General features: G+C 41.9%; 2 protein-coding genes across 5 annotated transcripts; one reads left to right on the forward strand and one right to left on the reverse strand.

The window, feature by feature from the left end:
• Nucleotides 1-509: 509 nt before the first annotated feature.
• On the reverse strand, nucleotides 510-10921 carry tap1 (transporter 1, ATP-binding cassette, sub-family B (MDR/TAP)). 2 transcript variants are annotated; one of them, XM_066676142.1, is made up of 13 exons: nucleotides 10803-10921; nucleotides 8827-9164; nucleotides 8166-8358; nucleotides 7583-7697; nucleotides 7345-7475; nucleotides 6959-7164; nucleotides 6496-6693; nucleotides 6241-6369; nucleotides 5862-6050; nucleotides 4696-4869; nucleotides 4159-4318; nucleotides 2617-2753; nucleotides 510-2183 (listed from the first exon to the last, which is right to left on the reverse strand). In XM_066676142.1, the coding sequence occupies exons 2-13, from the start codon at nucleotides 9151-9153 to the stop codon at nucleotides 1938-1940; spliced, it is 2205 nt and encodes a 734-aa protein (XP_066532239.1). In that variant the 5' UTR covers nucleotides 9154-9164; nucleotides 10803-10921; the 3' UTR covers nucleotides 510-1937. The 2 variants fall into 2 exon arrangements, with proteins under 2 accessions (XP_066532239.1, XP_066532230.1); XM_066676133.1 differs by lacking the exon at nucleotides 10803-10921 and adding an exon at nucleotides 10522-10687.
• Nucleotides 10922-13095: 2174 nt separating this feature from the next.
• notchl (notch receptor, like) lies at nucleotides 13096-24812 on the forward strand. 3 transcript variants are annotated; one of them, XM_066681082.1, is made up of 11 exons: nucleotides 13096-13267; nucleotides 16507-16654; nucleotides 16977-17309; nucleotides 18681-18895; nucleotides 19060-19393; nucleotides 20247-20392; nucleotides 20492-20550; nucleotides 20888-21017; nucleotides 22495-22592; nucleotides 23500-23834; nucleotides 24090-24812. In XM_066681082.1, exons 1-11 carry the CDS (start codon nucleotides 13219-13221, stop codon nucleotides 24604-24606), a joined length of 2364 nt encoding a protein of 787 aa, XP_066537179.1. In that variant the 5' UTR covers nucleotides 13096-13218; the 3' UTR covers nucleotides 24607-24812. The 3 variants fall into 3 exon arrangements, with proteins under 3 accessions (XP_066537179.1, XP_066537185.1, XP_066537194.1); XM_066681088.1 differs by having other exon boundaries at nucleotides 20250-20392; XM_066681097.1 differs by having other exon boundaries at nucleotides 16513-16654.
• Nucleotides 24813-25382: the final 570 nt, after the last annotated feature.

The raw sequence follows: 25382 nt of genomic DNA on the forward strand, positions 1-25382 counted from the left end.
TAGGCAAGAATGATGTGTCATTGTCCAAATCACAAAGACACGTCACATTCTGCAAATCAGGCAGCAATGGTCCCGCCCCCTGATGACACACACTCTGCAACACATAAATATGAGGCATACAAGTCTACAGTGGAGGAGTATGTCTGCCCAAAGTGCCCCTTTCGTTTTCAGCATTTAGCTGAGTAATGAGTCAGCTGAAACCAGAGGGGGCTTCACTTACCTGGCCTCACTAAAGATCTAGTGGCTGAGTGCCATCAGATGCTCACTACAGTGTTCCTGTACTACTGGTTCTTTCAGGTTTGTGCTTATCCTTGGACGAGTAGTGAATTGTTTACCTCATTAGCATATGGATTTCTGTTTGATTTTACTGAGTATGTGTGAAAATACTGCTTTTCTCCCATGGTGCCTTTATGAATTGTGCTGACGTTATGGGTTATGAAAATGTTGAAATATTCATTCTAAACTTCCCCTGAAGAACCAGTTGGGGAAGACAAGAAGTTCAACACAGACTTTATTATCAAAACAGCACACATCAAAAATAAAATTCCAACCCCTATTTATACATCGTAGACTTAATGTGAAACTGTATCCTGTGTTTGACTCAAGCAAAGTAAGCCTTTCCTCTGATATAACAGTGTCATCTATTAATTATCTATTTTCAATAAACATGATCTATATTTTCACCGGTCTTTAAAACTTGTAAATACAGATAAAAATTTGTCTTTTAGTTTCCTCTGCAAAAGGTAGTGATTGCATCTTTAAAACTGCACTGTGGTCAGTGATTCGAGTGTCTGTAATTTTTACGTTAAACATAAGAATAAAAGATCTATAAATAAAATAAAATTAAAAATCAGAGAGAAATAGCCACTAGACAACAATCTCTGTGATACTCTGGGCTTATGGGAGATTTCAGTGGCTGCTTTAACACATAAAGATACTTTGAATGAAATATTACTAATAGCGTTATCTATTATCTCACTAGAGGTCATATGACCTGGCTCTGGACCCTCTATATATATATGTATGTGTTTGTGATATTTACACCGAATTTAAAAATCCTAGCATTTAAAAGACATGAAAACAAACAAACAAACAAAGAACATACTTAATCGGTAACTAGTACATGTAAGAAAAATAACAAATAAACACAAGATGTAAAATAATTTTTAGTTTAAACAGGTCAAACACCATATTACCTCTGCACACAAACAGTTAAAAGGAAGGCAACTCAGTTCATTTAAATACACCTAAAAATACTGTATCCTTGTGCCTGAACATGTACAGTAATGAAGATATTCCAAAGGATAGATCATCAGAGAAACAGTACTTCTTCACCTTGGAGAGAAAATCAGCTTGGATTCCATCCACTCAAACCTCCACACTGAAAACACAACTCAGTGGGTCTGAAAGCAGGCAGGGGTGTCATGAATCTTACAATGGATTACTGAGAAAAGGAAACAGACAAAAAAGAAGTAGAAAATTTCCAAATCAAACAAAGAAACTGCTCTGGATCTCAGAGGCGCAGACAGAGCTCCCCAGAGCCCAGACCTCCACATCACAGAAAGCGCTTGGATTACTCATCTTACTGTAAATTATATTATAGGATGTTTTCTGGCTTTTTGACAGTACTGTATATTACCTATTGGATACACAGTGAAAAATAAGGTGCTTAGAACAGACCTGATTCAAAAAAGATTTGCACGTTAATTAAATACAACGTACGTCCAAATCCTTTAAAATGACTAGTCCACAAACATTTGGTCGTGCGCACATCCGAATCATTGTGTTTTAGCGTTAGTAGCTTTGGTAATAACTGTGTCTATGTGATGCCTTTAATTTACTTAAAATTCCCAATCTAAATCCTATCCGTCCTATTCTCTCTGTACGTAGCTAATTAAGTTGTATCAGTAGCTTGTCGTGAACCCGTCTCAGGTCTTTTAGGAAGAAGAGCCGCTGTCCTCTGTCGCCTGTGATTTGCGATGGAAGCCCGTGTTCTGCTGCTGAAGGAACTGGGCGTAGTGTCCATTTCTCTCCAGAAGCTCCTTATGGCTGCCCTGCTCCAGCACTTCTCCAGCCCCCAGGAACAACACACTATCAGCCAGTTCCACTCCACTCATCCTGTGAGTGATGAGGAGAATTGTGCGGGGACCTTGCTGCTTCAACTTCAGTATGGCCTGCTCCACCTATAACACACACAAACGCACACACATGAACTGTACATCCAAAGGTTTGAAGACAACCCGTATAATCATTGTGCATACGGCTTTGTTAAAGGACAGCGACACAGAAAGGAATGGAATGAAGTAAGAACCATACTCAGCGTCAGTGGCCTGCTGTGCCTAGCACAGGGCAGTGGTGATGTCAGGCTCGTCAAAGCCGCTGGTCCTTGAGCCAAAGGTTTTTTAAATGGATTTTTACACAATTTTCCCCAAATCTCAGATGACGGAGGCAATCAAACAGCAATCTCCTGATGGCAGGGCCACTGCTTAGACAGCTGCAAGATGTTTTTCTCCGGAGTCAAAGGGTCTAGACTAAGTTATGCTAACAGAGACAGCTGCTTGGTGTCTAGGAAGTCTACAGAAAGTCCTAGTTTTGGCTGCTCCCTTACAGTCTTACCATATGCACATTCCTGTCATCCAGGTCACTGGTAGCGTCATCCAGCACGAGGATCTGCGGCTGTCGGATCAAAGCCCGAGCTATGGCTATCCGCTGTTTCTGACCTCCCGACACTTTACTACCTTTTTCTCCAGCATCTATAAAAACACACCAGGAGATAAATGAACAAATACACACACACAACAATGACATTGTTCAAATAATACCTTTTGAGCTACCAGCAATGTGCATTACAACAGGAGTTCAACAACCAATCAGAAAGCTATGTTCATATTACAAATGTAATTAATCAATTCAGATTGTTTACTGTTCACATTCATCAGTGTAAGTGAACTGTATCTGTTTGTAACGTGAACAGATCTGTCCCTGAAAAGGCACGTGTACATTGATACATTCGTGTCACATGCCCACAAATCAGATACAGATCAATCTAGGACCATGTGAAAATGACTCAAATCTGATTCGAAAATCATTCATTCATTCATTATCTGTAACCCTTATCCAGTTCAGGGTCGCGGTGTGTCCAGAACCTACCTGGAATCATTGGGCGCGAGGCAGGAATAAACCCTGGAGGGGGCGCCAGTCCTTCACAGGGTAACACACACACACACATTCACTCACACTCTCACACTTACGGACACTTTTGATTCGCTAATCCACCTACCAACGTGTGTTTTTGGAATGTGGGAGGAAACCAGAGCACCCGGAGGAAACCCACGCAGACACGGGGAGAACACACCACACTCCTCACAGACAGTCACCCAGAGGAAACCCACACAGACACAGGGAGAACACACCACACTCCTCACAGACACTCACCCGGAGGAAACCCACGCAGACACGGGGAGAACACACCACACTCCTCACAGACAGTCACCCAGAGGAAACCCACACAGACACAGGGAGAACACACCACACTCCTCACAGACAATCACCCGGAGGAAACCCGCGCAGACACAGGGAGAACACACCACACTCCTCACAGACAGTCACCCGGAGGAAACCCACGCAGACACAGGGAGAACACACCACACAGACCTCACAGACAGTCACCCGGAGCGGGAATCGAACCCACAACCTCCAGGCCCCTGGAGCTGTGTGACTGCGACACTACCTGCTGCGCCACCGTGTCGCCTGATTCAAAAATCAGTGCTACATTAAGAAAAATAAATCTGATTTGAATCACTTTAACATGGTAATGTGAACATATCCTAAGAATCATAAGACAAAAGACATGATACATTTAATGTCTCAAGTTTCCTGCTGTAATTTTTTACTAATTTACTGCAGCTACACGGCTATTGCACGTAATAAGTAACTATTATGTAGCTTAGCACATAGAAACCTGCACTTAAATAAATTGAGACGGGGGCGGTATGACTTAGACATGTTGTTTGCACAGTGGTAATTGATGACCTATAAGCTTCTATTATTTTTAAGCAACATTCGCCTGGTAGCTCCAAGACAAAGCAGCAGAAGAAAACACCAACACCAAACGCATCTTTGGTGCTGACTATATTTGAGACAGATATTTGGCTGAACCTTCGCTGTATTGATCTGGAAATGTGCTGATGAATTCGTGAGCGCTGGCCAGTTTGGCAGCGTTTATCATCTGCTCATCAGAGATGTCTTCTCTGCCGTATTTGATGTTCTCTCTGATGGAGCGGGCGAACAGCAGCGGTTCCTGGGACACCACGCTAATCTGAGGAAAGAGAAACAAGCTGAAGGCCTGTACACACTGAATATACACTGGATTCTTACAGACCCAAAAAGAAAGCACGTGAAAACTGTATCCAAATAATTCATTTATTCATTTTGGTCCAGGGCCCAGAATCATTAGGTGCAAGGTAGGACCACGCCCCGGACAGGGCTCCAGTCCAACACAGGGTATCACACACTCACCCACTCACACCTGTAGACGATTTCACACACTCTATTAGTTACTTACACATACACAACTGTGGACAATTTTGAATACTCAGTCCACCTGCCAACAGGTGTGTTTTTTGGAGGAAACCCACTCAGACACAGTGAGAACACACTACACACTCCTCACATATAAAAAAACCAGGTCATTACCTTGTCATGCAGGTACTGGTCCTTGTAACTGTACAGCGGCTTTCCGTCCAGTAAGATCTCACCACTCTGGGGCTGGTAGAACCTCTCTAGTAGTCGAACGATGGTGCTTTTGCCTCCGTCTGCGGGACCCACAAGGGCAGTGATCTCCCCTGGCTTCAGCTCCAAAGAAACACCCTAAACATGATCACATTTCACCCACAAAGTCAGCAATTCAACCTTTATTAAGTCAGAAGGGTTCTACTCAGTGGGACTGCAACATTTACTCAAGTCAAAGATCCCAAACATGAAATTTAACTTTGTTCTTTTTCATTGAAAGAATATATACTTGTATACTATATAATACACTATAGTAGCTGGGTAACTTTAATAGCATCGTGGATAATGCCACTGAGACATTTTCATTTAATTCTTTTTTAATTACTTTTATCTATTTATGGTGCTTTTCCACTGCATGGAACCTACACGGCTCGACTTGGCTAGGCTCTTTTGCTTTTTCAGGAGCCAAATCTGGTACCAGGTCCCTGGAACCAAGTACTTTTTCAGTCCCTGTTCGCTTACGGTTCCAACCAACTCAAATAGTGACTAAATTGCGACGTGTAAACCCTGCAAAGAGTTGACTTTCCAGACAGAGACCTGTCAATCACCACAAAATGCAGAGCTCGGCGCTTGTAGAATCTCTGAAATGACAGCGGCTTTCACATTAATTGTTGTCCTTCACACAACGGCAGCTCGTAACATTACCCCCGTGGTGTTTTGAAGTGGTTGAAACGCTCCTTGTGTCAGTGGGCGATGAAAATCTCCAGAGAAATCTGAAGATGCAACAAACGGAGGCGCAGCGCTGTGTTCAGTTCAAAACACAAAAACAACACGCAAATACACGTGAACAGAGTGAACAGAGCCTAACGTTACAGCCGGCACTGCTGTGTTTTCAAAGCCCACGGTTCCCCGTTAGAGACGGGTTTTGCGACATCACTGGCTCCATTTCGCAGGGGAGCTGTGCTAGTGGAAAAGTGACCATCTATAAGAGAGTCAAACCTAGCCGAATAGAGTCGATCCCATGCAGTGGAAAAGCACCATTATTTCTATCCATTTTGGGGACTCAGATTTAACATGTAAACGTTAGCCCTGCTGCTGAGTAAATATATGAATTTGTTTTCCTGCATCACCTTGAGAACCTTCTCTTCAGGCCTTGTGGGATAAGCGAAGAAAACGTTGCTGAAGGAGACGTGACCCTTAAGACTCTCAGGAGCTAAATTTCCTTCAGGAGGAATTTCAGGCTCCCTGTCCACATACTCGAAAATCTTCTCTGAGGCTCCAATGGCCTTCTTCACACGAGGGTAGTAGGACATCATAGCCTGGGTAAAAACAACAGAGAAACCAAATTAGTAGCTTCTATAAAGTCAAAAGTTTAGAATATTATATAACAGCAAAAAGTCATATAAAGGCATATATAAAAGTCATATTAATAATAGCTATTTTACTCATTAATTACTTATTAGAACAGAGATTTAAATATAACAATGTAGACACTCAGATGTCTTTTACCTCCACAGCATGAGTGAACTGCAGTTCGTACAACACAAAAGACACAAGGTCCCCACTGCTGACATCATTCCCTGTCACCAGCTGGCCGCCATAGTACAGGATGCTGACTTTCAAAGCCAGAGTAGACATCTGATCAAATATATAAAAATATAATCACATGCATGTTTAAAGGAACATACCTCCAACAAAAGCAACATCAGGACAGTAATTTAATTCAAATTATTGTGTGAAATACAGATTAGTTCGGAGTCTTACGCTGTTGGTCCAGGTGGAGGCAGCGTAGGCTGCAGCCTCCACTTTGTTAAGAGAGTAGGTGTCCTCTAGACATTTCTTGTACTTCTCCGTGTGTCCATCCTCGTTGGCAAAGCTCTTCACTGTCTTCATGCAGGAGAAAGTCTCTGTGGCAACGCTATTCGCCTTGGCAAGAGATTCCTGCACTTTCACAGAATGTGCCTGAAAGAGAAAAAAATATATTAGAAACACACACACTGAGCAGAACTTGCATCTCGGAGATATAAGACTTGTCTCTGATTTGGACCTCACAGACTTTGGAGACTCAGAGACAGAAAGTGACTTCTGAATATCTCTGCTACATGTCATGATCAGAAATGTCAACGTCAAGAACAGAAAATGGCTCTTGTCTGTCTTTAAAGACAACTAGCAGCTACAAAGCTAATAGCATTGATAAAGCTAATAGCAACAGCTTTGTTTTCTGCACCTGGTAGAACCTTCCAGTAAACTCAGGGATGATCCAGATAATGGGGAGGCCCAGGATGGTGAAGATGGTCAGCCGGGCAGAAAGAAACAGCATTGAGCATAAGAGGAAGAACAGGCGGCAAGAGTACCACATGAGCAGACTTAGTTCTTCACTCAGACTTTCACTCATGGTGTTGGTGTCTGTGGTGATCCGAGACACAATGTCACCTGTGTGAGAAAGGAACCAAAAAGTCGAATAATTTTTGTTAGATAATGGAGGCTTTGATATTGTTTTACAGAAATAGAGGTGTTTGAAAGTTTGGGCACATTTTCTTTGTTACTTTTGTTCTCTAAATGGTTTTATAGAACTAATTTATATTATCTAGAAAATACAAAATGTTGATCAACCTGTCCTCTTCTTATCAAAGAAAGCGACCTCCTGCTTGAGCACACACTGGAAGACCTGCCTCTGAATGGAGGTGTGGATGAGGCTCATTGTGGTGTTGTATGTGAGATCACACACAAACTCTAGCACCGCACTGTGAGAGAAAATACAAAAGCAATTCGTTGGTCTGGAATCATGTTTGAACATACGATTAAGCTAGGCATTGTGAGATGGCTTGTAGACAATAAAGATGTGTCCTACCTCATGATGGTCATGAGTGACATAATCTTGATGGCGTTATCGAAAGCCTCAGGCTCGTCCTCTTTCATGATCCAGTCGGTCATTTTTCCCGTGTAATGAGGTATAGCCATCTCCCCTGAAGGCCAACAATGAGCAGGTTAGTAATCAACAGTATGTTTACACCTTCAGAGAGTTTAAACAAAGGAATCAACTGAAATGAATAGTGAAATTACAATGAATAGCATAAGAACATAAGAATGCATCTACACAACTGTGATTGGCTAGAATATTTATAATTTGCATAATAGGTGTAATGTCATATATCACTTGAAACTTGTTCCAACTCTAGAAATGCTGAAGTGTAATTGGAAAAAATAGTAAAACAGACAAAAATTTGGGGACTTTCCCACACAGTGCGCCAGCAGAGTCAACAACAGAACTGCACTGTAACTCAAGTGAAAGTGAAACTAGCACCTCATAGAGATAAATACATTTATTCTGGCACTGAAATGTGCCACTCATGAAAAATGTTTTCAGCCAAATGCAAGATAGAAACTAAACAGGATCCATAACTACAGAAAATAAAAAGAAATTGATTTGTTACCTATGGAGGACAGGATCACTAAGGAGATGATAGCGATGAAGCGTTTGCGATATGGGTCCAGGTATCCCAGCAGCCTTTGCAGAGGTGTTTTGCCTTTTGCCTTGGATTTGTCCTTTGGCTTTTTGAAAACGGAGGGGACATAGCGTTTCCACAGCAGAAATGACAGAGCCATGATGCCATAACCCTGGAGCAGCTAAAAAGAGAATTAAACTTCTGATGAGAAAATCACGGTGGCTAAACTTGGGTGACCTCCATTTTGTCCTCTTCAGACAAATCATAGGTTATGGTTGACATATAATGTCTGATAATATAGAACAGCAAACAGAGCTTAATTTCTCTAATAAAGGGACTATTAATCAGCACTCAATATGAAACAATATTAAATGTATGTGTAAATACCACTCCCAACAACATATATCATTAAAAATATAATGTGATTCTGGACTAAAACTGAATGAGAATTTTATTTAATATTCACTATTGAATACTCATTACAATAAAGATTAAGAAGTAGGAGTTTGAGCCTTGGTTTCACTGAAGGCTTCTTCCTTGTTTTTACCTTCCTTGTTGAGTCAAGCACCTGGCTTTCTGCAAAGCTGCTTTGTGACAAGTCAAACTGGAAAATGTGCTGTATAAATAAAGTAAACTGAACTTAACCTACCCCCTCCCAGGTGTGCCATCCCCAGAGGAGCTCCACGGCTGACCAGTCGCATGCCCAGAGGAATGTGAGGTAGGCCGGATGCAATAAACCATGAACAATCACAGTCTGGACTCCCTCGAAGCTCCTGAGCCAGGCAGGGCTCCCAGAGTAGGAGAAGACTGTGAGGAGAGGGAAGAAGATCCTCAACAGTCCCCCAACCCACAGCGTAGTAAAGGGGTTTGGGAAAAGCAGTGAGAAGACCTGCCCCACGACCAGCGTCTTCACCACGCACACATCCACACACAGCAACAAGAAAAAGAACAGATACCACTCCATCGCAGCCTTCATTCCCAAAGACACTGTAGATGAAAAGAGAGACGTATTCATTAAAGAGGTGAAACAGGATAACTGAATTACATTTTGTGCTTGAATTCCACTGCATTTGGCTGCGCCAACTCTGGACACAGGCTTTCAGTAATATATACCGTGTATAATCTACATAAAAACAAAATGGGAACATTCTGGACTAGACTCAATGAGCCTTAGCTTATCTAGTACCACCTAGGGTGGTATTAATATATTAGCCCACCCCTAACACTGAACTACGGAGCAATGGAACTGCATTCTATATAGTGATGTAGCACCATCCAATACACGCAGTGTAAGTTAAACCTGTATTTGTGATCCTGAACTATTCATTCAACAACAATACCAAAACACTATAAAATCCTCCCAGCACTGTTCCAGCATCTGATCATAAAGCCATATGACAAGAGCAGAAGCAGAAAAACAGGACCGTCAACTGTTAATAGTTTGTGAAAGTTTCACATTTGTTAAATTGGTGATTAAAAAAAAAAGCCTAGTGCAAGCAAAGGAGTTTTCACTTTCACTATGTAAGCAGACAAATGTAACCAGAACCGTATAAGGATACATTCTTGTATTAATCTAATAATGAACAAAGCAGAAATACAATATATGGCCAAATGATTTTGGACACCTGCTTATCCAAAATTTCTTCTGAAATCTAAGGAAGATAGGAATCCATAGGAAGATTGTTCCCCTTTGATGCAGTAATTGTTAGGATTGTCCTTTATTTTGAACACTTTTGCTCTAAAGTAATGAGAGGGAAACTATACTTTGCCTTAGTACACCCTATACTTAGGCTGTCAATGTAGTCACAAATCTATGAGATACAGGAAATATGAGAAATGGTAAAGCAGCACAGAGGTAAACAAAACTAGACATTGAATTGAAACTAAATAAGAAGGCCTCAAATTTAACCTTAGGAAAAGTAGTAGGTTATCATATAAATAGGCTCAAAGTTGCACCTAAGTGAACATTTGGGGGTATACTATTGTTCATTACACTTTTGGTCACTTATAGTGTAGCTACATGCTGTTGTTCCAGTTCTGTTGAATGATATTGTGGACATTACAGTCTTTCTTACCTAGTACTATATTTTAGCTCACTATTAACACTACTGTGTCTGAGTATTGTGGTTACTGAATCTTACTTTTCATAAATTGAAAGAGTTTTTGCCCATTTCTGACTTTCACTTTCACTGTAGCAATGAGCAACACTTCAAACTTTGGATATATATCGGACACAGAAGCTTAAATGAGACATTTAGCTTATTTAATCAGTAGATTCTGAGATACTGAGTCTGAGGACTTGCCGTTAAAAAATGACCGTTAAATTTTAAAAAACAACACTTACCTCGTGAGGCACCTTTAAGAGGCGCGCGGGTCTAAAGCTAGCTATGCTTTATAAGCTAATCCTCTGTGTTAGGACGATAAAAAAATGAGCTAAAACACAAAGGTGTTAAGAAATATTAAGATATTTAGAAACATAAACGCTGTATACAAAACGAGGCCAGATGTCTTCAGAAAGCCGACGTTAAACATGAAAACGAAAGTAAGCCAGACAAGGGGAAATCCCCCGTTTAAGAACCGCCTTTATCCTTTAAAGCAGTGCCACACATATTTGTCCACACTTACGTGAAGAAGAGACATGTCTGGAGAGTCACACGGCGAAAGAAAGAAGGTACAGAAGATACTAAATGCAGACGGAAAACTAGCGCTGCAGTGAAGTGTATGCAGCAGCAGTCACCATTAAGGAACAGAAAAAGTTAAAGCGAGAATTGGCGACAACTTGTGGCCAACGGTGAAAATCAAAACAACAGAATCCGCAGCAGAACAGTTTAGCGTCTCCTGAGGGGCGATTAAAAAAGCATTTCTTACTCAAACAGAAGTCACACCAAACATAGAAGGAAGGAGAGGCAAGAGTCCTAGTCAAGGACTCCCCATTAAACAAGGAACGTCCCTGGACGTTCAAAATAGGTCTAAAAGTAGTCTGCCCGTCAAGGACATATTTTAAACGTCAATGGACGTCCACATTCCATCTTAATAAGTTAGTTAAGTGGTGACCAATCGATAACGTCAGTGGACGTCCAAAACGCGTTTTATACAAGTAATTTATTTCGGGACCAATTAATAACGTCAATGGACGTCCAAAATACGTCTAATAGTCGTCTTTTCAATGTCTGTGTTTGGACATCTTTCAACTTTCATTTTGAACCTTAAAAGAACGTTGATTAGACGGCAGTCATTACGTTATTTCAACGTTGAATCAACGGCTAAATGTTTACTGGATCACTCTTTGGACTTAAACTTGTTGCTAACTCTGAAACCCTGTGTTGTGGAGTACCTCCTAATAACGTTTTGTTGGTTGGATTTTCTGCAACATTTATGCTTAGTTTCACCTACTGGGAAAATAAATGGATTGTAATGTCTCATAGCATCCACTAATACTTAACATTCAGCAACAAAAACCTTTTTGTAACATGTTTTGAATTGTAAATTCCTGTAAACACCCCAAAAGCATTCAATAAATTAAATGCCCATAAAAAAAATAATAATACTGCCAAGCAAAAATGGCTAGGAGTTTCTGCTCTTTGCTCCTCACTGCTGTGCGCTCAGGTCAGGGTTACTAATGAGTGGCTCATTATTATTTAAAGGAGCAGAAGCACACAGCTGTGGGGTTAAATCCCTGTGGTATTTTGAGAAAAGCAGGTCACAGACATCTCTGACTCCAGAAGGGGGTTCAACTTGTGGAAAAACACTGAACATATCTCCTCTTTGTCCAATCTTTTACATTTGGAAACATATAATTCTATTCTATCCTATCATTCGTTAGGACGTTACCTGTTTCTGTTTCTGGGTACTGTGATGTTTAAGTCAGTATTTGGGTTGCCAGGCACTCGCAAGTAATGTTAATGTGATGCAAGCCTGTGTTTCACAACCACCAAAAGCTGTTTCCTGAAGTTCCACACAGAATAGGAATTCACATTTCGCTAGAAAACAAACATTTCGTGAAAAATAACCCCCCCCAACCAATTCTGGTTGAAGCTTGTTGTAAAAATATATTTTAATGCATATATTGGGGTTAAATCCCTGTGGTATTTTGATAAAAGCAGGTCATTAAGACCCCAGAAGGGTGTTCAACTTGTGGAAAAACATTGAACATATAATTCTATTCTATCCTATTGTTCACATTGGAAACCCAGATTATTTTGGGAGAAAAAAAATCCTGGAAGTGTGAAAACTGGTCACAACTGGACACTGAGACACACCTGCAACATAGTGCCCTGAATCCCACTGTCGAAGAACTGGAGCTGTTTCTGGGTACTGTCATGTTTAAGTCAGTATTTGGGTTGCCAGGCACTCGCAAGTGCTTGAAATGTGATGCAAGCCTGTGTTTCACAACCACCAAAAGCTGTTTTCTGTTTTTCATTTAGCTAAAAAACAAACATTTCCCACAAACACACAACCCTTCAATAAAGAAAGAGATGTCACAGCATTGATGTATAAGTGGTTTTTAACCAATTCTGGTTGAAGCTTGTTGTAAAAATATATATTTAATGCATATATTGGGGTTAAATCCCTGTGGTATTTTGATAAAAGCAGGTCATTAAGACGAAGGGTGTTCAACTTGTGGAAAAACATTGAGCATATAATTCTCTTCTATCCTATTGTTCATACAGTAAACCCAGATTATTTTGGAAAAAAAAACAACAGAGGTTTGAAAACTGGTCACAACTGGACACAGAGACACACACACACACAAACATAGTCCTATTCTTTCCACACAGTGGCAGGAAGTAGTCCAGATATCCGCAGAGCTCCTGAAACAGAACGACAGAGAGGAGTGGGTGGGTGTTAATGAGGGGAGTGCAGACATAACCGTTCCAACAGTGTGGGGTATTTCAGCAAAGGAGAAAAACAACGAGACCTGGAGGCTCAAAAAGACTGAAACACACTACTCCTATCTCTGGAGGTCCTGCGTACCTTAAAAAAGAGTGACCGAGGTCAGCGTCTACAGAAAGAAAGACTGAGGACACGCCGAGAGTTGATTATGGTCCTGATGATGGCCCTGATCTTCATCCTGTGGCCCTTCAGTCAAGGTCAGTCCACACCAGCGTCCTGTGATGAGAACGAGGGGATGTGTGAATGTATGAATGCATATAGACGGATGAGTGGAGGGATATGGAGGGTCTGAAAATGCTTCAGTGTGTTAAAATATTAATAATTACTGAAAACTTTCTAAGTGTATGAAGGCATTAACAGGCAGTTACGTTTCCTACTCTTCTGGGAAGCCTTTATGGTAGATGTTGGGACATTTCTGTGAAGATTTGATGGCATGTTGGATGATTAGCCACTTCAACTCATCCCACGGGAATGTATAGACCTCCATCACTCCAGAGAATGCAGGTCCATTGCTCTCAAATCCTATTCTGTAGGGCTTATACACATCAATCCAACACTTGTTATTGGACAAGGCTCTTCCAGATCTTCCCATTCATTAATTAATTGGTTTCTACAAACGTTCACACATATAGAGCAGTAGAGGTATAACCAATCACATAGATGTTGGACGATATATCGCGGAAATCGATATCACAATGTGTTTCTCCATTTTTGGTCAATAGTATATAATGATGTCATTAATATGAACAATATAAAAGCCACAGAAAAACTGGAAAGAACCTCAAGAAAATGACACTGCCGTCAAACATAAACCTCTTGGCTTTGTCAGTATTAATATTTTTTTAAACTGTTTGAAATTGTGCAGTAAACTTATGGCAGTGCCTGGTAATGAAGGTTAGTCAGTGGTAGATGCTCCAAATAATTATATTTAAATAGTGAAAATGTGGGCGGCACGGTGGCGCAGCAGGTAGGTGTTGCAGTCACACAGCTCCAGGGGCCTGGAGGTTGTGGGTTCGATTCCTGCTCCGGGTGACTGTCTGTGAGGAGTGTGGTGTGTTCTCCTTGTGTCTGCGTGGGTTTCCTCCGGGTGACTGTCTGTGAGGAGTGTGGTGTGTTCTCCCTGTGTCTGCGTGGGTTTCCTCCGGGTGACTGTCTGTGAGGAGTGTGGTGTGTTCTCCCTCCGGGTGCTCTGGTTTCCTCCCACAGTCCAAAAACACACGTTGGTAGGTGGATTGGTGACTCAAAAGTGTCCGTAGGTGTGAATGTGTGTGTGTGTGGCGCCCCCTCCAGGGTGTATTCCCGCCTTGCACCCAATGATTCCAGGTAGGCTCTGGACCCACCGCAACCCTGAACTCGATAAGGGTTACAGATAATGAATGAATAAAAAAATCATATCATTGTTGTTGAAACATTGTATATTGCACTATATATTGATATTGTTTTATTTTCCAGCCCTAACCCAAACACACAACTCTGGACGTATCAAGTTTGAAACACACTTCTTTAGAGGCTATTCGCAGTTTAGTCAACTTTAGCTGACCTAAGGCAAAGGACTATTGACTTGAATATGGAATAACTTCAATCCCATTGTTCTCATGCTACTCTTCTACTAACTTTTGTTGCCATTGTTTGTTTCCATAAAGAGATTTATTCTCCATTGTCTGCACCTGTAAGCCTATTGTCCCCCTCCATTAGGGCCTTCATCACCACGCTGATGCCCTTCAACCCGCTCCCATTTCGCTCCATTTCCTCTTGCTGTCCACCTCTCCTGGACTCTTCCTGTTTGGTTCAGACCCAGAGTTTCCCGTTTCCTCCGAGGCTCAGGCCAAGGACACGCCTCGCACGGCTGCTACATCATCTGACCCATTTTTACACCAACAGTTTAGCTCTTTCCAACACAAGTACCATATATAGCTTCGGTTTTTCGCTTCTCGAAACAATAAGGGCATTAATCTTCAGGAAACATATACACATTTAACATTGCTATGTGTCCAAGGAGCATTCCTCTGCACACGGTACATAAAAAGGGGGCCCAGCAAGTTGTAAAACCTCTACATGTGAACACACTTCTGGGGTCTTAACGAAATGGTGACTTGGTTTGGTTAAAACATCAGAAGGAACAAACCTTACAGCAGCATTCTCCCCCTGTCTAAACAGCCCTGTTCAGAACGGCCTGTTCCTTTAAATGATAATGAGCAGCTCACTGTCCGCCATTACCCACAGCAGTGAGGAGCAAGTAGAAGCTCTGGTTTTTAGCCATTTTCTCTCAGTTCTCTTTCTTCCTTTTAGACAGACCACAAAAACTGTGTGTGTGTAGTGGTAGGCTCCATATGAATGTGCACATGCATGGAAAAAGGTGATTTGAAGTGCGGATGTTGCCAAAAACATATTTATAAACCCCCCCCCCCCCCCAAACACTGTAAAGCAACCTTGGGTTTGTGAAAGGCAGACACACCTTTGTCCCTCTTTCTCCACATTATCGATGTAAGGAAACCTGGGCACACTAGGACCTGGGGGAGCTGCTGCTGTTACTGCATGTCCCTTTAGTTTACCTATATTGCTTTCCTGACTGAAAACGCACACAGTGTTTGCTGGGAGAATGTGTAGTGAGTTTCCTAACAGCGAGTGTCATTTCAAGACAAAAATTAGGGAAAAAAAACATTAACTGAATGTCTGTTACAATCTTTAATTAACCAAACTGAAAAGCCACAGATGCTGTAGTTAGCATTATGCTAGCAGAGGAAACTGATGAACATAGGTCAGCCAGTTACAATCATGCATTAAACACTGGAGTATTTTGACTGTGTATTTTACAGATACCTGTATATAATGAGTTCATAATGTTGTTTTTCTACCTGTAGATGGATATTCAATTTTAATTTTTATTTTTTTTGTAAAGGCATCAGCTCCTTGTGGCTTTGCTTAATCAATACCTCCTCAACAAATGTTCTGCTATGAGGCAAATACCCCCAGGCCCACCCCCTGGTTAAAGCTTAACCTCCCTAATCATTAATCTCTACTCCACAACATTTCTGGTTTACCGTGAATGTGTGAAGAGGGCTAAAGAGTTGTTTATGCAAGGCACAACAGCGCCCCCTTGTGGAGCTGTGCCTAATTTGAGTATGAGTAAGTTACAGAAACCAGTTGCATGAACTGATTCCAATCAAAAAAATTCCAATTGCCTGATCACCAAGAGGTTAACGGCTAAGATGCCCATTGACGCCACACCCATCCACAGGCAGAAACAATAGCTTGGCCCCTCTCTGCATTGTTAGGGAGGTCCTACCACTCTCCAGTATCTGATGACTAAGCTAACAGTATAATAAACATCCAGATCGAGTTAGGTTCATGAGTCTCCAGGTTTAAACTAAAGAGGTATGTTCATACATTTGGTAGATTTTTATTTGCTGATAATTCTCTCTGTTCTTTGTTGAAGCCAAAGCCTCTCCCAGTGATCCATGGAGCAGCTGTCCAGTGGATAAAATGTGCAAGTCCAAGTTTGCGAACGGCGTTTGTGATAAAGAATGCTCCGGGTCTCAGTGTCTGAAGGACGGTTTTGACTGTGTGCCCACGGAATCCTGCGTGTAAGGAATCTGCATGAAACTCATGAAACATACTCACTGTTTAAAGGGCAAAAAAATGTACACTCAATAGCCACTGGATCAAAAAGCTTTATTAGTGCAGTTCAAGCCTGTAACTCATCCGTCAATACACACGGATCCATAAAAGCCATCACCTATCTCTTCATCCATGGCCAGTTTCAAACCAGTGTCACTCTTGTCTGGATATCTTTTGAGTGGAGGGCTATGACCAGCAAGACTAATCCCCAAGCTACATGGTTCTAATAAAGTGGACAGTGATTGTAGATACTCTGTGAATGTAAACCAAGCTTGTGTCATCTCTCAGTACAGACTACATTCAGTACTGCCGCGACCACTACGGCAACACACACTGTGAGGGAAGCTGCAGCTCTGCCCCCTGTGGGTGGGATGGCTCAGACTGCCATACAAACAAGCGTCCCAACTGGGCCAAAGGAACCCTGGTCGTGCAGACTAGCATCCCCTTCCATACGGGACCCTTCCAGAACATCTCTGTGTTGTGGGCTATCAGCATCCTGCTCCATACCAGTGTTAAACTGAGGGGAGTGGTGCCCTTCCAGCCCAGTGCTGACTTCTCAAGTCTGGACACTCAGCAGCTGATAGACCTGCACAGACAAGCACCTACATATAAAAGCAATGGGTAATGGGACTACTTTCATTTGGCTTTATTAGTGTATGATGTACAATACTGTGCAAAAGGTTTAGTACGGAGCCCCTAAGGTGACATGGTGGGTTTATTTAGCAAGTTGTGGCCACCATATAGTATTTTGAAGCCACGAAATACTATATTGAGGACACAAAATAATATTTTGAGGCCACAACATAGTATTTTGAAGCTTGAACCAAGGGACCTGCATTTGCAACACGCACAAGTTTGATTGGCATAGCAGCTGAACAGCCACACAAAATACTATTTCGGGGCATCAATATATTATTTTGTGGCCTCAAAATACTAATTCGGGGCCTCAATATATTATTTTGTGGCCTCAGAATACTAATTCGGGGCCTCAATATATTATTTCGTGGCCTCAAAATACTATGTTGTGGCCTTAATGTATTATTCCGTGGCCTCAAAATACTATTTCGTGGCCTCAATATATTATTTTGTGGCCTCAATATATTATTTTTTGGTCTCATAATACTATCTTGTGGCCTCAAAATACTATGTTGTGGCCTCAAAATACTAATTCGGGGCCTCAATATATTATTTCGTGGCCTCAAAATACTATTTTGTGGCCTCAATATATTATTTTGTGGCCTTAATATATTATTTTGTGGCCTCAAAATACTATTTTGTGGCCTCAGTATATTATTTTGTGGCCTCAAAATATTATTTTGTGGCCTCAATATATTATTTTGTGGCCTTAATATATTATTTTGTGGCCTCAAAATACTATTTTGTGGCCTCAGTATATTATTTTGTGGCCTCAAAATATTATTTTGGTGCCTCAATATATTATTTCATGGCCTCAAAATACTATCTTGTGGCCTCAATATATTATTTTGTGGCCTCAATATATTGTTATGTGGCCCCAATATACTATTTTGGGGCCTCAATATATTATCTTGTGGCCTCAATATATTATTTTGTGGCCACAATGTATTATTTTGTGGCATCCATATATTATTTTGTGGCCTCAATATATTATTTTGTGGCCTCAAAATACTATAGAGTAGCCAGGACTTGCTAAATAAACCCACCATTTCACCTTAGGGGCTCCGTAGTTTAGACCTATAAAAAATATTTAAAAAGCTATTTATCTGAGCAGAAAGGGTTTAGTTGCTCAGGAGGTATATACTGTAGATGCCATAGTGGTCACTGGATTAAAAAGTGGCTCCTGACCAATTGGTTCTATTGAAAAAAAAACACATTTAAGGTCAATGAGTACAAAACAATAAATGTTAGTGCATAGTAATCAACTGTACATTACACATACAGCAGATGGAGATTAATTTGGAAAGTGTCAGAGTATTGATTCATTCAGGTATATGTCATTTTACTGTGTTGCAGGTCACTGTTGTTTCTTCAGGTGGACAACAGACCCTGCTCTGTTCTGCCCAACACCTGTTTCCCATACGCCATGGAGGCTGCTGATTTCCTGAGCGCCTTTCTGCAGCTGGGCCAAGCACCAGTTCATATTAAAACCCAAATACAGACCCTAATCAGCATCAAGGCCATTGAAAATGAGATTGTGGACAAAGAAAGCAGCTCAGACAACCCAGAGGGTATGTTATTGACTAAACATATTCATATAAAAAAATACACAGTGTGTGATGAACAAGTATACACTGTTTACGCTGGCACAAAGCTGCAATACCGGACCTAACTAGGCTAGAGGTGTTGATCAGGGCTACAGATGTACTAGATTACCTTTCTCTGTTGTCCACAGTAAACGATAAAGACTCTGCAGCCTGGCTGTGGCCTGTAGTGGGCGTAGCCATGGGTGTTTCTGTGGCACTGCTTGTGGTCGCTGTGGTGATGCTGGTGTGGGTCAGGAGAAGGAGGGAAAGGAGAGAGGGAGGACAACGTGTGCGCCACAGGTTAACGGTTACGGACGACAACAACGGCAGCAAAGCCTGGACACAGCGATCCAATGACCAGCGTGAGGCCAGGGGCCGGTCTGCGAGCGGGAAGGACAGAAACGGCATGAAGAAAAAGAAAAAAGGGAAGGAGCTGGGGAGGAAACGCAGGGAACCACTCGGAGAGGATGCCATACGGATGAGGTGAATCTGACACTTAAATCGATAGCGCACAGTGTCCCTGATGTGAAGCACCACTCTTAGGAAGCACCAAAAAATCTGTTTGAATGCTATCCCTCTTGTGGGAATCTTCAGCCTGCTAAATGTGAGTGAGTGAGTGAGTGAGTTGTGGACCCACAAATGCTATATAAAATACATAAATAAACACAGCTTTGATTATTTATTAGCTAGGTTTTTATTGTTTTTTATAGGTTTTATAGGTTATATTGTTTTTTTTTTTACTTTTAGTGGTTTGATTATTGGCTTGAAAATCTCTGGACTGTTTGTCCACCAGATGGCGATATTCACTCAAACCCATGAATTCGATCTCACCTCCAGAGCGTTTTTTTTTTGTCTGTGGCTAAAAAAAAGATGAGTTGACAGATTGTGACCTTAAAACCAGAGCTTTACTTTAAAGAAAAACTAGGTAATATCTTTACACTAAAATTACAGCTTTAAGATGTAAAATTACGGTGTGATTCTTCACTGAGCTGTAATAGGGAGAACAGAGCCTCTGTCATTGCAACTCTGGGCTCACTGCAGAAACCGCACTATGTAAACTCTTGGTGGTGGCCAGGGAACCAGCCCATCCCTCCACCTCCCACTTGATTTCAGGACAGTGCTGTAAAAACTTCTTTTTCTTAGAGTACTGAAGACAAAAATAGCATTTTTACTGTTTTTCCGGTCCCAAACCCTTCATACAGAGGATGTGAAAAACTACTGTGGATTGTTCCTACTTCTGGATCTAAAATAGCATTAGCCGTTGAAACCTCTCTGACCTGTTGTCAAGTCGAGCTAAAGTAAACAGCTAAAAGTCTTTTTGACTGCTCCTCAACAGCAGGCCACTTAGGAAAGACCTGGACATCGGTAGTGACACGGACATGACCCAGAGCTCCATGGAGGACATCAACCGGACGATATGTGACCACAGGTCACCAGCCCAGAAGCACTTCAACGTCAATCACCAGCAGTCGTCGGTGCCAGGTAAGGGGCGTACACTGCTTTACGAGAAGTGACTGTTTCATGTCGTCCAAGATTTCTTACAATAACATCCCCCTTTTGTACTTTTCCTTCCATTGTCAGTGCCACCAAGAAGATGGGACAGGAATGCCCCGCCCCCACAACAAATGGGCCCAAGCAACGTGAGTTTTTTGTTCAATAGAAACAGAAAGAGTTTGTTATTGGTGGGAAATCTTGTGCGTAAATCTGATTCACAGTCTCAAAGTTTTTGATAAAAGAGATGTGGTCCATTAAAGCAACATACAATGAGGAAATAGCTGTGTTATGCACACTCTTTAATTAGCATTTTGCTAATTAATTGTTTCAATACTGACATGGTCCTATCTGTCCTTTGCAGAAATATCTCACTGTAATTCTATATTTCACGTGCAAAATATCTCAATCCCAAACCCAAATTATACACAATAAATTACATTGAGTTCTCGGACACAATAATAACTCCCACATGCTACTTCACAGTCAGCTCCGGTGCAGTGGTGTGGTCCAGATGGCTCTGTGGTTCTGATTCGAGCTGTGAGGAGTGGACTGGACCGAGTGGTTCTGGAGCTGCTGAGGGCTGGAGTGCCGGTTAACAACACCGACCACACTGGTAAACTAAAGTTTCGTCATTAGCTCAGATTAGCTATGTCAGAAGTTTCTAGTCTGTCTAGCTCCAACAGCCAAATTTCACTGGTATTTTTGATCCTTACATTTGCCTTTTAAAGCTCCAGTCAGGAGCAGCCAAAAACACAAAGCCATGACCGCCCAAAGTCAGACAGAATGTTAAAGTAGGGAAGACAGGCTTAGGACTGGCTGTAATCGGTTAGCAATCTAGCAAATGAACCACAATTTATATAGTCTACACACATCTATGTAGTCTCAGTGTTCATACAGTGTGTCGTACACTGAGAAACCTGCAGGTGTATAGTGATTTAGGACTAGAGCTAGCACAGTGCTAACGTGTGAGGTGTAAGCATACTGCTTGTTAGCTTTGTAGCTTTACTACAAAGCTAACAAAGCTAACTCAATGTTGCCTCCAAACCTTCCTCAGAAATCCCTATTATGAGTCTGCAGGTTGTAAATATGACATAATGTCAAGTGTTTTTTTGGTTGGGGGAAGGTTTGTATTTTCAGAAACAGGAAGTTATATTTACTGTAAGAAAATAAAGCTAATTGGACATGCATTCATTAAATCACATAGACAGGCATTCCATTTTTCCCCATGTTCCCTGAGTCATTTTTAAAAGTCATTTTAAACATTCCAAATCCACATTAGTGCAAGTTGCACAAAATGTATCAAAGATTGAACTGTACAGTTAACCTGCACAACTACTTGTAAAAAACATAAAACGTTAACTGTGTACTGCAGGAGCAGCATTTATGGTCCATACCAGCAGCCACCATTTTGGTATTTGACGAGGCCAACTCGGAATGTCAGTCTTCATCAAAAATGTCATAAATATCCTCATAATATATATATATATATATATATATATATATATATATACACGACCTGAAGGCAGCATAAGACCTATCTTGGATGACTGACGTTTCCTGCTAGGTTTATTATATTATAAATTCTAATCATATAAACAGTCTTGGAATGTGTGGCTTGTCCTGACTGGTGTTTTAAAGCTTAATATGAATGATTAGAATTTTTTTTTTCATAGATGGGGAGTAATGTGTGCATTTTTCTCATCTCCCCATTTCTTCCTCTCTCTCTCTCTTCATCTTTTTCTTAACACCCTTTCTGCACCTGAATCTACCTCACTGGACCCTTTAGAACCCCTGATCCCACCCGAAGACTCTGAACAAAGTTAATGTGCCATAGCGTATTCAGTGTACAGGCTTTTATTTATTTAACTTCTCAGCTTCTGTCTCACACACTTTTTTTTAGACCATTAACCGTCTCACGTCCCATGGACTTTTGTACCCACGACCTGGCTTTCTCACTCATGGCTCTCCTTTGTTCTGACTCCCTAACACTTCTGCATTGCGCTGTCTGTCTCTGTATATAATGGGATCTCTCCTGCTTTTGTTTCTTTTCTTTTTCCCTCCTCTGTAAAAAATTCCATTCTCTCTGCCAGGGAGGTCCGCCCTGCACTGGGCATGCTCAGTAAATCACCTCTCATTGGCTCGGACGCTGATCCGCTATGGCGCCGCAGTGGATCTTCAGGATCACAAGGTGAATAATCAACATTTGAACCAGGCTTGTAACTTACTCAATCACATTTAGCAGACTAAATGTTCTCCTCGAGGGGGAGCTTTTATGGAAATGCAGGCACTTTCAGGTTATCTAACAGTATGCAACTCATGCGAGTACCTAGCCACCATCTTGTAGGGCATTTAGATTCCCAAAATATCAAAAGAATTTTTTAATGGAACCCTATGGCGTCAAAATAGGTTCTAAAGTTCTGAGAACCAAAAAAAAAAACGACTTTTGACCGGGGTCGGGATCTAGACAGTCATTGGTTGTTAAAGTTAAGCCCCGCCCACCCAGCAGATTCTGCACACCCTAACCCTGATTGTAAAATGACTCTAAGCCTCTATGAAGAACTGTGCATTATTAAAAGACATAATCGTTAAAAATATTTGATATGTCCTACCTGTGTTTGCTGGGCGGTCTTTTACAATCAGGGTAAGATTGCCGCACTTTTGACGACTTACCGGGGTGTGCAGAATCAGCTGGGTGGGCGGGGCTTAACTTAAGTCGCCAAAGACTGCCTAGATCCCGCCCCCCGTCAAAAGTCAAAAAAGAGAAACTTCTGGAGGCGAAAGCGAGACTGAGGGAAGTGCAACCAAGAAAAGGCAGAAAGAAAGCGAAAACGGCTTCTTCAAGAATATTAAACTCAAAACAGATGATTAACTACAGAAATATTCTGTTTATAAACATGATTTTATAACTTTGAATATTAATGAGTTTTCTCAATTACAAAATTACATTGATTTTTTGGTTCTCAGAACTTTAGAACCTATTTTGACGCCACAGAACCCATTCAGTCCCTTGATTTGACTTGTGTGAGGTTACCTACTAAACTGTGGACTCTCCAAGAGTTTTAATCCAAGACTTTCATGCTCTCTGTCATTTCCAGGGTGAGACTGCTCTCTTTCTCTCCGCCCTTCACGGATGCTATGAGACCGCCAGATTCCTCCTCCTAAACGGTGCCAATCAGGAGCTGACTGACTGTAGAGGGCGAAGGCCCTTAAATGTGGCCCGGGATGGGATGCATCACCAGGTGCTGGAGCTGCTCCTGGCCCACAGAGTTCACCACAGTCCTTATCCCATGGACCCGACCACTGAGGTGCTGTGGGATGACCGTACTTACATGTATTCTCCATGGGCAGCTTCACCTCCCTGTCTACCTGGCAGAAGCTCCTCCTTTTCTGGGGTCATCGCACACCGGGACATGTCTTCACCTCTGCTCAGGTAAACTGCTATTACAGCAAGCCGTACAAAACCTGATTCAGTTCTCAGTTCTTACCTTAAGAGCCTGATGTGGGTCTTGGGACCAGAAATACTGTTATGAAGCTTTGCAGCATGTCTAGGATAATGGTGTTTATTTTTGGTCCTCTCTCTATAAATATCCAATCCTGTTTTGAAACCATTAAAATTTAGAATTTCCACACTCAAATCTAGGATTAAACATAAGCTGAGCCTAAACCTCTGCATTTCTCTTCTCAGCAATGACTGGGTAATGAGCAGGGAACAGTGCGCTTCACCCCAAAGCTGGCGGCCGCCAGTCAACCAGTCAGCCACGGCATTGGTCAGCCCCAGAATCCTCGGCCGTCCTTCACGACCAATCAGCACACTTCAGGAGGTCACTTCAGACGCTGAAGAAGAAGACAGAGAAGGCTCGAAGGACATCACACGGGCTACAACACCGCACTTCTTGTCTCCTCAGCCAGCGCCCAGGCAGAGGTCGTTCTCCTGCACCCAGCATGCACTCCAGCGCAGATTCAGCGGACACCAGCCAGAGCTCTCTACCACCGTCCAGCACGAGAAACAAGCTAATGAGCACGTCGAGATAGTGGTCATGCCCCATCCCAAGGCAAAACCCAGCCAAGCTATGGTTGAAAGTGCAGGGACGGTCTTCAGTCCTATCCGGGCCGATTCAGAGAGGGACAGTAAGAGCCCTGAGCCAAAAGGCCAGAGTGAGGTGGTCAGCAATGACCCTGTGTCGGTCCAGAATGTTAAGTGAGAGACAGAGGATGGACAGAGGGGTTTTGTGATTGATTTCAAAATCTTTACTACACTCTACTGCGGCACATGTTGTCCTTGTCATTTTGGGCTTTTATTGTTTCTTGTTTTTCACAATTTGAATTTTGTTCTTTACATTGTGTGAACGTTACGTAAAGGATCAAATGTTCACATGATGTAAACAATGCAGAATCACTGGGAATAAAATCTAATGACATTATATTAAAATTAACATAGTAGTGTTTCGTTTATTGGTTTCGTTGGGACATATTTTGAAAAATCTTTGGAAAAAATACTTGTTCAGTGCATGGGCACATTAATTTAGGGCTCGGGACTCCACCAACCCAAACCCTGTGAACAAAACTCAGTATGTTTTCTGTTGGCTAAGTCAGAAAATGTGGGATAAAACATGCCGTTCTGATTACGTACTGTGAGATCACAAAGACAAGGTTGCACATAGCAGAAATAAGAGAACAGAGCGAAAACGGCTAAACTCCAGAGCTTCTGCTCCTCACTGCTGTACGCTCAGGGTCTGGGTGAACAGCGAGAGGCTCTTTTTCATTTAAAGGAACAGGTGCTAAAAGTGGCCATTCTGAGCAGGGCTGTTAAGACCAGGGGAGAAGGCTGCTGTGGGGTTTAGTCCTTGTGGTGTTTTGAGACCCAGAACTGTGTGGTTTATGGAATAGGGGTGGTTTACACAGTACTCAACACTCAGTGGTCCACCTACATTATAGCCCAACACCAATCTAACTTCCTGTGGAGTCTAGTTCCAGCAAA

Source organism: Hoplias malabaricus, chromosome 1 (genome assembly GCF_029633855.1).
Source record: "Hoplias malabaricus isolate fHopMal1 chromosome 1, fHopMal1.hap1, whole genome shotgun sequence".
Taxonomy (NCBI): domain Eukaryota; kingdom Metazoa; phylum Chordata; class Actinopteri; order Characiformes; family Erythrinidae; genus Hoplias; species Hoplias malabaricus.

Coding starts and splice junctions, on each gene's coding strand:
- notchl (XM_066681082.1), top strand. CDS start 13,219: ATGGTCCTGATGATGGCCCTGATCTTCATCCTGTGGCCCTTCAGTCAA. Junction 17,310..18,680: donor CCTACATATAAAAGCAATGG/GTAATGGGACTA, acceptor ACTGTGTTGCAG/GTCACTGTTGTTTCTTCAGG. Junction 20,393..20,491: donor CCAGCAGTCGTCGGTGCCAG/GTAAGGGGCGTA, acceptor TTCCATTGTCAG/TGCCACCAAGAAGATGGGAC.
- tap1 (XM_066676142.1), bottom strand. CDS start 9,153: ATGAAGGCTGCGATGGAGTGGTATCTGTTCTTTTTCTTGTTGCTGTGT. Junction 6,051..6,240: donor AGTTCACTCATGCTGTGGAG/GTAAAAGACATC, acceptor GTTTTTACCCAG/GCTATGATGTCCTACTACCC. Junction 2,184..2,616: donor ATGACAGGAATGTGCATATG/GTAAGACTGTAA, acceptor TGTGTGTTATAG/GTGGAGCAGGCCATACTGAA.